This window comes from Corella eumyota, chromosome 5 (assembly GCF_963082875.1).
Source record: "Corella eumyota chromosome 5, kaCorEumy4.1, whole genome shotgun sequence".
In the NCBI taxonomy this organism is placed as follows: Eukaryota; Metazoa; Chordata; class Ascidiacea; order Phlebobranchia; family Corellidae; genus Corella; species Corella eumyota.
This window is the reverse complement of record NC_137494.1, coordinates 7,011,080-7,025,608: the sequence shown is the minus strand read 5'-3', so window position 1 is coordinate 7,025,608 and position 14,529 is coordinate 7,011,080. Positions and strand designations below refer to the sequence as shown.

The window sequence follows — 14,529 nt, the reverse complement described above, 5'->3', positions numbered from 1 at the left end:
CTAACTATACTTTTTACAACTTGCAAAGCCCCGCAAAATTTAAATGCGCAAAATACTAACCTATACCCATACATATAATGCCTATCAATTGCCCGCAGGGTAATAGCTTTATATTTAAATAACAATAAGGTTTAACCTTACCTAACTTGTTCTAAGTAGGGTCCGCAGCGATTTGCCTTAACTAAATTATACACCAAGAGCCGTAGGCCTTTTAAACTTATTTTGTTTAGCGTTGACGATTTAAAACGTAAATTTTAAAGTAAAGGCAATTTGAAAGTTATTTTTGCAGATTGTTTTGCAAGTAATGACCTATCTTTTTTTCTTGTTTATTTACAACGAGACTTTAAAATTACAACAGAACGGTTTTTAACGTTTTTTATGGTTAAATTTTTTTTGAGCTCAAATTTTCAAAGCCAACTAACTAAAAACAAAAACATACTTGCTAAGGGAGTTTATTTTTGGTATATATTTTTTTAAACAATGTTTCGATAATTTTTGAATGCACGTTGTTTATCTGTCCTGCCTTTTTCTAGAAAAAAAATAAGCATGTTACTAATTGAATACAATCCTGTATACGTCTGTTTAAAATCCCCTTTTCTAACTTTATGTATAATCGCTACCTATATTTTTCTGAAAATAGTACTAACTTTGCTAATTGTGAACTTGACAAAACGGCTAACTATAAATAAATTTCTGTTAAAAAATACCTGCATAAGACTAATATATAATAACAGCAGATTTTAAAACTGTTTAGGCTTTGTTTTTTAATAAAATATCATTTACACTGAAATTAAAAATTGACTTACTTAGTTGCATCAAAGTTAACATTCTTCTTCTTCTTGAATAGGAGCAACTTTACTAACTTTTTTACCAATGTTATTCTGGAATTTTGTTACACTTGGTAACTTAGATTGACCTGTGTCATAATTAATAAAAAAGTGTTATTAATAAAATTGAAATAAAAATAACATAAAATTAAAAAAAAAATTATTATAATTAAATTTAGTTTTGTAAATTCTATTTGGAAATTGTTCAATAAAAAATATATATATATATATTTTTTTTGATAAAATAGTAAATTAATAGATACAGTTCCTTAAAAAAAATAGCAATTCTTTTATGTAATTACCAACAGTATCATTACCCACTTAGCCCTATGTAAATAGATTACATTTACAAGTACCTGAAATTACTTAACATTTTAATCCAGTAATTACTAAGTGGAGATTACGGGTAATTAAGGAATTAATTTCCATGTAAGAGTTACTAAAACACGTTTTAAAATTATGTTAAGAATGGGTGTGTTCAAATAATAGATTAACAAGAAATTAATATTTACATACTAATTTATTTTATTAATAAAAATTATTTTTTAAACTGTTTTATTTAATTTATCAAAAATTACCATTATTTTTATTATTTATTTTTTTTATTTTTATTAAGGCACTAATTCAAGTTTTAAAAAAATATTATTTAAAAAAAAAAATTTAACTAAAAATTACTAGAAATAAAAAAAATGGTATTAAATAAAATTCTAGGTAATGTTGCTAAAGCTAGGATAACGTTTCTTTCAATTTTTGGTATAGAAATTTAGAAAAAAAATTTATAACATAAAATATAATTTTAACTTACGATGCAAAGCTGAACTACTTGGTAAAGTTTCAAGAGTTACAATCTCCCGTGGTATAACCAATAAAATAGCAAATTCACATTCATAAAGATACAACTAAAAGTATTGAAAATTTTGTAAGAAAAATTAGTAAATTTTTTTTTAATAATTTAAAAATTTTATTTTCATTAAACAATAATTTATTAATATTTAACAAAAATAAAAAAAAAACATTCATTTTTAAACTTATTTAAATTTTAGTAAACTGTAATACCTCTTTTTAATTAAATATAAAATAAAAACTCTCAAAACATTGAAAATCCACAAAAAAATGTTCAAAAATTTGATTAATAGTTAAACAATATATTTTTTTCAAATTTAAAAATTTTCGAAAAAATAATTTTTCAAATTTTGTTACCTCATCTGCTTCAGGTAAAACCAGATATGGAGATTGTAAAATCTCCTTCTCAGCCTTAGTTTTTACGGTTCCATGTACCACAGAAACTTCTTTAACCTGATCAGTAAACATAAAGGTTTTTTCTTTGCCTCTTAACTCAATAATGTGACCGGTCGAAAGGTGAATATGTATTTTATCCACTCCAATTCCCTAAAAAAATGAGATTTTTAAATTTTTACTGTAAATCATGAATTACTTATAGATGAATTTAAGTGTGTCATGATATAAAAAAATAAACTTAAGACTTCATATTTATTTTTTGTTTATTTTCCCTATGTTAAAAGGCTAATTTTACAGCTAAATATAAAGTAACTTTGATCACGCTAAACCAGTCTCAACTTTCTTTTGACAGTTTTGGATAGTATTTCTCATATTGCAAAAAAATTAATTAGCTAATTGATTTCAGGCTTGGCAGGAGTTCATACTGCTTATAATGCCTTACTTGAGGACGCTACAACATAAAACTAGTAAGAATCAAACAAATAACCTTATGTTGTGAAGCCGTTTAACCTTATGTTGTGAAGCCGTTTGAAGTGTTTAACCACAACACAATGGCAGTTACTGGTAAAATTTAAGATATATTTAACTTAATTTAAAATAGGTGAAACCTGATATTCAAGATGTTCAAGATAGAGAGGAGTCGAAATTCTGATTCCAACAACTTTCCACATTAAGTTTTTAAGTTCAGGGAATAACTCAAAAGCCCTTTCCATATCTTCAGATGAAATAAAGTAGGTCTAAAAAAATTTTTTCCCTACCATAATTTATATTTTGTGGTGTAAAAAATGTTTAAGTTTTTATTAATTTTAGTGAAGGCATTTAAATAACTAAATTCAATGCATGAACATCCAATAACTTTTATAACTGTATTTGTATTGTATGTTAAGTTTAAATAAGTTAAAATATACCTGGACAGCTGTCTCGCAAGTAATTGTACAGGTTCGGTTACAATTAGTTAAAAGTCCAATTTCACCGATAATATTTCCCGAACCCAGAAAATCTTCCTCATCAGGTGAGGTTCTAAAAATGAAATAAATTTTATTACACAAAATTTTCTGTATGTTAAAGAAAGTTTTTTTTACTAGTTTTATCTCTGATTTAACTGCTTATAAAGGTAATCAAATGCAGTTTTTTATTAATTAAGATTGGCCTATGATTAAAATACCATCATCGAAATTGTTTTATAATCTGATAAAAATAAATGATCTGATTCCGGTTCGATCCCAACTGGTCTCATGCTGTAGCGCCCTTGAGTAAGGCACTATAAACGGTATAAACTCCTGCTGAGCAAGCACTTAATCAGCAGCATAATTATCGGGCAATTGTAATCTATATAATACATGCTGGCTCAGCAGGAGTTTATACCGTTTATAGCGCCCTTGAGTAAGGCCCTATAAACTCCTGCTGAGCCAGCACTTAATCAGTAGCATAATTACCGGGCAATTATAGTCTCTATAATATCCCAAACTGCCACAGGCAACTCGAGACTGGGTCGGAGTAACTTATGTTACTCTATGTTTAAGTCGCGCATTCGACTTTCCCACATCGAGGATAAAAATATATACAAAAAAAATATCCCAAACTGCTAAAGGCAACTCAAGACTGGGCCAGAATAGCTGATGTTACTCTATGTTTAGGTCGTTAGTCTTTTTCACATCGGGAATAAATAAATATAAAAAAAAAACTTTTGTTGGTTTTACCATTGCTACTGTTCCCAGAGTAAGTGTGATTTAAACAAACCACTGTGAATATTTAAACTAGCTTAGTTTAAATAAATTTAACTTAGACATTTTATCCAGTCTCTACTAGTATACATTTAAAATGCTTATTATTAAAATGCCTTAAAGTAGTTTATAATTTATACTTACTCGACAATATCCTTGTTATTGCTGATTGCCTTCTGAGCCATAGACGACATATTAGAACCCTTAAACCCACCAGCATTTAAGTTAAGATGTTGAATATATCCGTGCAGTGAGCCAACCAACTAAACAAAAAAATTAATTTTTATTAACATTACGTTGAAAAGTTATAAAATATTGTTATTTTTATTTTTTAGATGTAGGTTGAATTTTGTATTTAGTTTAATATTTTTTTAAAGATAATAGATTTAAGATGAGTTTATAAATAAGAATGCAATTTCAAAAGTTAACAAAAATTGACAGAAGGGATTTTTACATATAAAGAAAAGGCAAAACATAGATTTAAATTATTTTTGAAATTATACAAAATCACATTTTTTATTTAATTTTTTTTGCATTATAGAAGTAAAACGTTAAAAAAAAGGACAATATCAGGTTCATAATTTAAATCATGCCAAAATTAATAAATATTTTCTAACTTACTCTTATCATTCCACTTATAATAATGTGAATTCCATCAACAGCATCATCTTCTTGCATAATAATATCTCCATAATCGTAATCCATAAAAATTGCGCAATCTTTCACAAAATCAAGTAACTCAGGATTGCCTAAAAACATAAATATTTTAAATGATTTGAGAGCAATAAATGTATGTATCTATTCAAGTTCAATATTTACATATATTCTTTAAGGAAAAAAATACAAGGGATTAAACTTTGTTGCGACAATATTACTTATTGATTTAATGGTAACAGGCAAAATGAGCAAAATAAAGCTCAAAAGACAATAAGCTAGTTTATATAAAGTTTAAAATAACATTAAATAAATTAAGAAAGTGTAATTAAAAGGAGTTCTTACAGAACATAAAATAATAAAATACTCAAACCTAACAAATATTATCCTAAAAATGGAGTTTATATTTTTTATTTAAAAATGAACCTTGCATCCAGAAGATATTTTCAAGTAGATCTTCAGGAAAGGGAGGAGGAACGATGGAAGGGAAGTCGGACAATCTCTTCTGTGCAATCTCTACATTCCTCTCTAACAAATGCATTTCTATCTCATCCAACACCCCCCCTAAAATTTAAAAAATCAATTTTACAAATCTTTTTGTATTTATTTATCCTCAGAGTAGGAGGAACAAATTAACCTCCTTAACATAAAAACAAAATTACCATAACTTTGTTTTAAGTTAAGTGTGGCAGTTTTAGATGTTAACGATAGTTTAAGGACGCTACAGTGTTATAACAGTAAGGATCAAACACAGGACCTCATGTAGTGAAGCCAAGTTTTTTACCCACTCTACCACATCGCTCGTTTAAAACTGATTACAAAATATGTTATAACAAAAAACAGTAAATTGTACCCACCAGCACATAGTTGATGAATTGCCTCTTTAGAATAATTCAAAATTGTTCTTACTGCATTTTTTGTCTTAACACTAATTGCAATTCCAGCATAATCACGTTGCAGCAATCCTATTTAAAAACAACAGAAAAAAAAGCATTAAGGTATAATTACCCATTAATTTACCTGCCAATTGGCTTTCAGCTTGCCAGAAAACTTGTACTGTTTATAGACTTAACTCAAGAGCAATATAACATAGAAAAAGTGGGGATCAAACCCAAAACTTTATGTAGTGAAGCCAAGTGTTCTACTACTACATTTTGTTGCCACTGTTTTATATATTAACAAAGTAACACTCTTTAAACTTACTTGTAAACAATATGTTGTGTAATTAGTAATTTAATAGGTTTTAACATTATTTCCTTTAATAGCACTACTACTACTACTACTAATAGTAACACTTAAATCTGACCCATTTCTCTAGTAACTGCCAATCTGTTTGTATCTGAAGCTGCCAACAATCTTTTCTGTATTTTCTTGTTGTCTGAAATACTGACAATCAGTTTGTTGACTTCTTCTTCTGCTGCAACAAATCCTTTCCCGACATTGTAGCCAAAACTTAGTCTTAAAATCAAATTTTTATTTTAAATTAATGATTTATTGCTGTTTTTCTTTGCTGCTAGTTTAAGTATCATAGTCATAACATGACTTAATAACTAAAAACTACTAATTTGTTTTAAGAAAATCTAAAAATTGTAAAATACAAGTTTTTTCCCATATAATATATGAACATTGCCATAGCAGCTCAAACACATAAGCATATATTTAACATATAATTTATAAATACTGTCCTGAGTTCAATGCCCACTGCTTTCATGTTGTTGTGCTTAATAGTAAAGCGATTATAAAGACATAAACTTTAGTCAACGGGATGATATCAGGCACTTATATATATATTATTTCAAACTGCAAAAGTCAAACCAAAACTAAGCTGAAATAACAAATATTTTTTTGTTTAAGCATTAAAGTCATACTTTCCACATAGAGAATTAATAATTAAAAAAAAAAAAAAATTTAAAATAACCTTTTGCAGATCAAGTTGTCAATAATTTTCACGGTTTCCGGAAGAACGGATTTCGATAATCGAAGCAATCTGGTGGCTCTCAACATTCGAATTAATTTCGTGATTTTACCAAACCTTATCACTTTTGTTGTCCTATAAAAATCAATTTTTAAGATAAATTTTAATGCAAAAAACACTAGCTTCCCTAAATGATGTCCTGGGTTTGATCCTCAGTTCTCTCCCGCTGTAGTGCCCTTAAGTAAAGCACTTTAAACAGTAATTCCTGTTGAGCCAATACTTAATCAGCAGCAAAAAATTGAGTCGAGGTAACTGATGTTACTTTATGTTTAGGTAGTAAAGTCAACTTTTCCACATCGAGATAAACAAATTTAAAAAAATAATTAAAAAAAAATAAAAACTTACTTCACAGTTTTGACAATGCTGCCACCACCTGGTGATGTTTCAACAAGAGCGAAATCGATAATAAGCTCGATAAAACTGAATAAAAGAATGATAACATCAAACTGATTCCATCTACTTTGAACAAACTGCTTTGTCCCCATTCCAGCTAACTAAAAAATTTTTTTTTAGTTGATTGTTTTTTTAAATTTAAATTATAGTATAATGATGATTTAATGTATTAAATTAGGACTTTTATAGTTAATTTTTATTCTCCAAAAATTTGTTAACAAAAAAAACATAAAATATTTAAATACAAAAAAGATATTAAAAGAAGTCTTACTCTCAATCCAGCTTCAATACTGTATGCTATTATAAACACAATGTTAACCATCTAAAAATAAAAATATTTTACAGGATGATTTTTTAGGTCCAATTTTATTTTTACTCTTTACTGATTTACTTTTTCCTTATAGTTAATTAGTGACTATATACCTAAATTTTTTTTAAATTTATAATTATAAGAGATGGGCGAATAATATAAGACAATATAAGTAATATTATAATTTTTTTTTGTTTATCAAATTTACCTATCTTAATCATCCACAAATGGTCTGCTAAAAAATTACTGTTACTTAATCAACAGTCTTGGTAAAATATAACTAAATAGAAAACTAAAATAAAAAACAAACCTGTAAAGCCAGCCACCAGTCATCAACATTATCCCAAGTATCATCAACTACAAAGTCGAGAACGATTGGAATAACATTAAGGACGATAATACACTGCATCAAATACTCAAACCAATTGCTCATTACTATTCGAAATATCTTGCGTAGTTGACGATTCCTAAAAACACAAAGCGAGTAATAATTTCTTAGAGTTGGATTTATTTCCGGCCGGCAGCGTGGTGTAGTGGTAAGAACACTTGCTACACCACACATGAGGTCGTGGATTCAATCTCCACTGATCTCATGCTGTAGCGCCCTTGAGTAAGGCGCTATAAAAGGTATAAACTCCTGCTGAGCCAGCACTTAATCAGCAGCATAATTACCGGGCAATTATAGTCTCTATAATATCCCAAACTGCCACAGGCAACTCGAGACTGGGTCGGAGTTACTTATGTTACTCTATGTTTAAGTCGCGCATTCGACTTTCCCACATCGAGGATAAAGATATATACAAAAAAAAAAAAAAAAATTTAAAAAAACTTTACAAGACTTGACTACACTATATGAGAACACAAATAGATTTAACTGCTGTTATTTCATAACACTTTTTAAAAATAAGCTATAAACTGTTTATAGTTCTGCTGAGGCATAAGTCCAATCCAAAGATTAATAATAAAATAACAATTATTAGTATACCAAATCTGACAAAGGCGACAAGACACAATGTGGGTAACTAGTATTACAACATGTTTAGGGGATAAAGACCTTTTTACATCAAGAATAAAAATTTACAAAAAAATAGTTAAAAAATAAAGTATGCTTACATCAAAACATTTTAGAGTCTTTAACTTGTAAATTAAAATTTTACAGTTAAATGAACGTTATTTTTGCAAAACAATTTCAATACAGAAAATTAAAATAATATACATATAACTTAAAATATTTAACTTTAAATACATTAAAAACAAAAGATATACCTCGGAGGAACAAGAGTACTTTGCTTCTTTCCGTACATCCAATCTTCCAACTTCCTCTTAGCATAAGGAAGAAATCCAGTAATCTCCCAGTTCTTACGAATAGTATTAACATTAATAAACCTAAAAAAAAAAAAAAAAAAAACACAAAATTTTTTTCAAAAGAATAAGTTCACCAATAACAATTAATTTCAGAATTAATTAACGATACAAATACATACTCTCCAGGTCTGTCGGCAGCTGTATCTGCAGCAGCAATTAAAACCCTTGCTTCTTGATCGGTTAACATTCCATTACTGTATTGTTTACCATATGACATCTAACAACAAAAATTGTATATATACAAATTAATATAAATATGTCTTATATGTAGTTGTACAATTTAAAGATGAAAAATAAACTGCCATTTAAAAAATGCTTTTTGCGGTTTACAGGTAAGTTACTATGGGCATATATAACTTGTATAAGTTTTGACTGTTGAAATTATCATTTTAAACAAATATTATCAGAATAATTCAAATCTTAAGTATTAAAAAAGTTACATTAAAATTAAATACCTTTAAAGCTTTGATCATTCTTACTCTAGCTTCTTCAAACATATCTTTAAATGTTTGATCATGAGATTGGCAAATCTGTAAAAACTTGACATTTATATTGTTGTAATCTGATAATTGATAAAGTTTTTCTACCAATAAAAACCAATACCTAATAAAAAAAAGACTTAAATTAGGTCATTTAAGTTTTTCTACCAATAAAAACCAACACCTAATAAGAAAGACTTAAATTAAGTCAATTAGGTATATATATAGTGTAAAAAAAAAATCAGTAATTTTTAACAATTTTTTAATATTTACTAAATATTCCTATTTTATTATATAAACTTAATAAAAAAATGTGTAAATTATAAAAGTTTTTATTTAAGAAAAAACTTACATGAAGTGACATATCATATTCTCCACCCAGTTCCATTTTTCCACCCAGGCCCCCTGGTGCCTATATTTAATACAACAAAATTAAAAGCTATATGTTTTTTTTTGCACAACTGGTATAGTCTACGACTAAAAAAAATTAAAAATTTGCAAAATAAAACACTGTTTTTAATAAAGTTAAACAATTTACCAATAGACATAGAAAAAAAATGACAAAAGAGTTTTGTATTTAAGTGATCATTTATGTAATATCAAAATTTAAGAAAATGCTGTTTAGTTATTCTTAGCTTAGAAATAAAAATTCTAAAGTTAATTATTAAAACTGATATACTGGTTTATTATAAAAAACATTTAAAATTAAAAAATCAACTATTTAAACCACAAACATACTGATGGGAAATCTTTGTAAGGATATTCCACATTGGTGTAAGTTTCAACCATACTCCATTTTGCATCAGCAAGAAATCGATCGTATTTTAAAACAGCAACAGATCTTTTAATGTTGTCTTGAATGCGGTTTACAGCATTAAGCATAGTAATTTGCTGGGCATTTGTTACATCAAGCATACCTACGTTACAATTTACGAATTAAAGTATTATGTAAAATTGGGTATTTTAGTGCTTTGTATATATAAATTTATCCTCGATGTGGGAAGGTCGAATGCACGACCTAAACATAGAGTAACATCAGTTATTCCGACCCAGTCTCGAGTTGCCTGTGGCAGTTTGGGATATTATAGAGATTATAATTGCCCGATAATTATACTGCTGATTAAGTGCTGGCTCAGCCAAAGTTCATACCGTTTATAGTGCCTTACTCAAGGGTGCGACAGCATGAGAGCAGTGGGGATTGAACCCACGACCTCATGGTGGTGTAGCAAGAGTTCTTACCACAACACCACGCCGCCGGTTCAACATAAAACATAATTTATAAACTAAAGAACAAAAAACTTTAATACCGAGTTTTTTCATTACAGCTTCAATTGTACTCGCATTAATAACCAAAGTCAAAAGCACAATTCCACCAGTATGCATTAAAATCTAAAAAACAAAGCAAATTATTGATGATAGAGCCATAAAATAGTAAATTTATTGTCAGCATTATTTTTACTAAAATTAACTGCATTAATAATTTGGATATACCTTTTGAAAGATAATCTTGAAATCAATATCTGTAAAAGGATAAATAATTTATACAGTTTTTTTAATTTAGTAAGAATTCAGTTGCTAAAAAGAAATTTCAATTTTATAAAAAAAATTTAAAAAAAAAACAAAAAATTTTTTTTATCAAATAACCAACCAGCAGTAGGATCATACATAGAAGCATCAGTAGTAGTAGAAATGTAAGGAGTTGTTGTTAAGTTATGAATATCATGTAAATCATAAGAAACAGTATGCAAGTCTGGCGATAATATACTAAACAAAATATAAAAGTTGTGAAATTTTCGCAAAAATTGTACAATTTGTTAAAATTTAAAAACTAAATTTGTATAAAAGATATAGTTTTCAAAGAGGCCTTAGGTAAAGTGAAACATAGTAAGCTAAGTTTGACAATAAAAAATGTATATAACTAAATGAAAAAAATTTCTTAATTAGTAAAATGTTTCTTAAATTGTAAAGGTTAAAAAAATTAATATAAATATATAACCTTTTTTTAAATTACAATGTTCAATATAAAACTTACAAAACATAGCTTTTAAGGTAGATAGCAAGAGCAAGCCCCACAGCACCTCTTAAACCACCATAAGTCATGACTAATACATGTCTCCATGTTATTTCAATACCAAGACGTTGCATGACAGGAAAAAAGCAGAATATGCTTAGTGCCCTAAATGTCAATTTAAAAACTGTTTTATTTTTCAAGCATTTTAAAATACCATTTTTTATAGTTATTGAAAATATATTAAATGGCAATAGTAGCAATAGCAAAAACATGTCAATTGAAGTAATAGTGAAAAAATTAACAGTTACCTAAATTACTTGTTGTATGCATCTTAACAAAAACAAATTGGGTAGCCAAGTCAAAAAAGTTTTTTTGTAAAAAAAAGCTTTAATAATAAAACCAAAGCAAAATCAAAATAAAAGTACCTTAACTAAAGTTATGATATATATATATATATAAAATATTTACAACTAAAAAGATATAATGAGCCTAAGTTATTCACTATTACTACATACCGAATTGCAGTAATTCCAATATAGATGACCATCAAATATCCGATATCATAAATTGTAATTTCTTCCATGTGGTTGGTAATCTCAATTCCCACAATCACAAAAATTAAAGTGTTTGACAAGTAGGCTAGCATCTCCCAAAATCTAAAAAAAACATACCAAACTCTTAGGGTTAATTTTTAATGAAATTACTCTAAAAAAAACTTTGCACATCAAAAGGCTGGTGTTGTGGTGGTCAAAACAAATGGCTTCACTACTTAAGGTCCTGGGTTCGATTCCCAATGTTCTCATGGTGTAGTGCACTTAAGTAGGGTGCTAAACATGATATGAACTTATGCTGAGACAACACCTTATTAGCAGCCTATAGATATTGGGCAATTATAATTTATAATATCCCAAACTGCCACAGGCAACCCAAGACTGAGTTGGAGTAACTGGAATTATTCTTTGTTTAGGTTTGTAAAGATGACCTTCTTACATTAAAGATAATTATAAATTTAAAAAAAATTTATAAAATTAAAACAAGTCTTGTAAGTAAATTTAATACCAAACAACAATAGCTATAAAAGGTTTATCAAAATTTACGCTACATTGCAAAAGACCTTTTTAAAAAAAGTATTCTATTTACCTGTGCAGAAAATGATCAACTTGGGGAGTAATCGAAGATCGATCAAGAGCTAAACCGAATGTCACCACAGCTAGTACACCTGATGTCTTGCACTTATTATTTTAAATCAAAATATAAAAATAATATAGTAGTATTACTAAAAAATACAAAAAATACAATTAAAAATACCTTACTAATATATGTATGAGTTAATGTATTTTTTTGATATTCATAAGTCAAAAAATTGCAATTAAAAAAAGAAATAAACTTACAATTTCACCGAAATAAAAGGTAATGTAGGTGAAACTAAGTGTGACAGTAATCTCAGCCAGAGCATCGTTGTAAATATGCTGTAAAATAAAGCTTCCAACTCGAGCCAGTGCCCACCCAATAACAGGTCCCAGAAATGATTGCTGAACCACAAGTTGGAATGTTGATAAAGCTAAAAATATAAAATAAATCATTTAACAAATTATAAAGGATTTAGGTTCGAGCCAGACAAATCACCCCTACTGTAACATACACAAGCCTTAAATTAAAACATTTTTTTTCAAAAAATTGTATATATAGCCTATATATGCCCCTTTTAAATTTTTATGAACAATAAAATAATTAACCTGTTTGACTTTCAAAAAAAGGTGTCATTGATTTTAAAAGTTCTAGAAAGATTTTAAAAACCACAATTGCAGCTCCATCGTTTAGTAAAGCTTCCCCTTCTATTATAGTTCCCAGGTATTTTTGAGACCCTTTAGAAAAGTTGTAAAAATTTAATTTTAAATTCAAATTAAGGCACTGTAACAAAACAGCAATGACAAATGCAAAAAGTCAGTACTAACCTAAATCTTTTAGCAAAGCTACAACAGCAACAGGATCAGTTGCACTGATAATTGACCCAAAAATCAAAGCGATGTAAACTTTAGCCTCAAAGGAGTTGATGTTACCGATTTCAGGTATAACAAGAGATAACGAAGCAGTTAAAACTGTAGCCATAAGTAGCCCAGGAACAGATAGTAAGCTTACATGGCCAATTGATCTATAAAAAAATTTAAAAAAAAATAAAAGCACACAATTTTATGTTAATTAGTTTAATAACTTGAAAAAGTGTTCACATTTATAGCCTACTGATATTGCTAAACTTATGATAATCACCTCCAAAATACATGGATATCTATAACATAGGCTGATTCAAAAATAACAACTGGTAAAAACACATGCAAAAACAACTCAGGATCCATTTCGCTTAAGAGATAGGGCTGAACTTGCTGCAAAAAACACATTACCTTATAAATTGTTTGAGTTTTTAGTTATTTTTAAAAAAAATGTGGGTTTTATCATTTTTCTGTTAGTTCATTTAATAAAAAAAATAAGATCCAGCCTGAAAATAGCACAAAAAAACAGCCCAATTACTGATGGATATTGCATTCCAATAGCAGCTAAAATCATGCCAATAATCAAAAGAAACACTGTGTATGGAACTTTCAACAGGCTTCCCCATTTCCAATCACCAACAAAATTTGCCCATTTTCGTAAAAGAATTCTTAGAACGGCTAAAATATAAGAAATCGTTTGCATTAACATTTTCGCTACATGTTTATTGAGCCTTACCAAGCAACGAAATTTATTTTATGCAAATAATTAACCTAAGGTTATAGGTTTTAATGTAATTTTTCATTGTTCGTAATGCAAGTTTCAAATTTATAGCTGTAACGCTACTAACTACAATTCACCAATACAAATGCGTAAAACGGATTGTTTTTTTTAAAACAGCTTTTGCGAAATTGGCTAGTTACCTCCGACGCCAAAACTTCCAAAAATGAATAAAATGGAATATGGGGGAAGTTCATGGTGGCCCCCAGGATGTTCGGTCGAAGAATCGTCATGTACCGTAGTCGATACGTTTGTGTAATTCGTTGTCGTGTAGTTTGTAGTTACAGCAGTGACAGTCATTGCGGCGTTTTAACGTTAGTCTGTTTAATTTTAGAACCAAATTTCTTTACGTTCTTGATATCGGCAAATCTTTCTTTAGTAAAATTAACAAATTTGGCACATTTTCATTTCAAAAACCGATAAGTTTTTGAAACAGAAAAGGCAGTGGCGCAAGATTAAGCAATTTTTTTCTATGCTTATATTTTCATTATTTGTTGTCGTTCATTTTAGATAACGAATACGATTGTTTTACAATAATGCCGTTTGTTAATCATAATTATAAAAAAATGCTTTGCATAAAAGAGGATTCAGTTGACTTTATTCAAATAAATTAGAAACTGCACACAATGTAAATAAAATATTTTTGTTACAGAGATTTAAAATATTATTCTGTATAGAGATTTAAGATGTTCTTGTTTTTTGATTTAAAGATTTCACGGTCGGTAAACAAAACAACTTTTGCCTTTTTTGCACAGTCCGTATGTTTTTTAGGAAGGAAATAAGTAT

The 14,529-nt window shown here is 28.1% G+C and overlaps 1 protein-coding gene across 1 annotated transcript; it reads right to left on the bottom strand.

Annotated features, from left to right (window-relative positions):
* Positions 1 to 821: 821 nt before the first annotated feature.
* LOC145753388 (sperm-specific sodium:proton exchanger-like) lies at positions 822 to 14,043 on the bottom strand. The gene is made up of 30 exons (XM_082569800.1): positions 13,887 to 14,043; positions 13,504 to 13,643; positions 13,246 to 13,358; positions 12,933 to 13,129; positions 12,714 to 12,842; positions 12,369 to 12,538; positions 12,118 to 12,209; positions 11,493 to 11,633; positions 10,999 to 11,142; positions 10,615 to 10,730; positions 10,458 to 10,486; positions 10,274 to 10,355; positions 9,705 to 9,883; positions 8,943 to 9,026; positions 8,607 to 8,704; positions 8,389 to 8,508; positions 7,433 to 7,589; positions 7,084 to 7,134; positions 6,765 to 6,913; positions 6,363 to 6,494; positions 5,751 to 5,902; positions 5,302 to 5,409; positions 4,871 to 5,008; positions 4,412 to 4,539; positions 3,935 to 4,053; positions 2,975 to 3,086; positions 2,675 to 2,803; positions 2,028 to 2,216; positions 1,633 to 1,726; positions 822 to 916 (listed from the first exon to the last, which is right to left on the bottom strand). The coding sequence occupies exons 1-30, from the start codon at positions 14,041 to 14,043 to the stop codon at positions 822 to 824; spliced, it is 3,744 nt and encodes a 1,247-aa protein (XP_082425926.1).
* Positions 14,044 to 14,529: the final 486 nt, after the last annotated feature.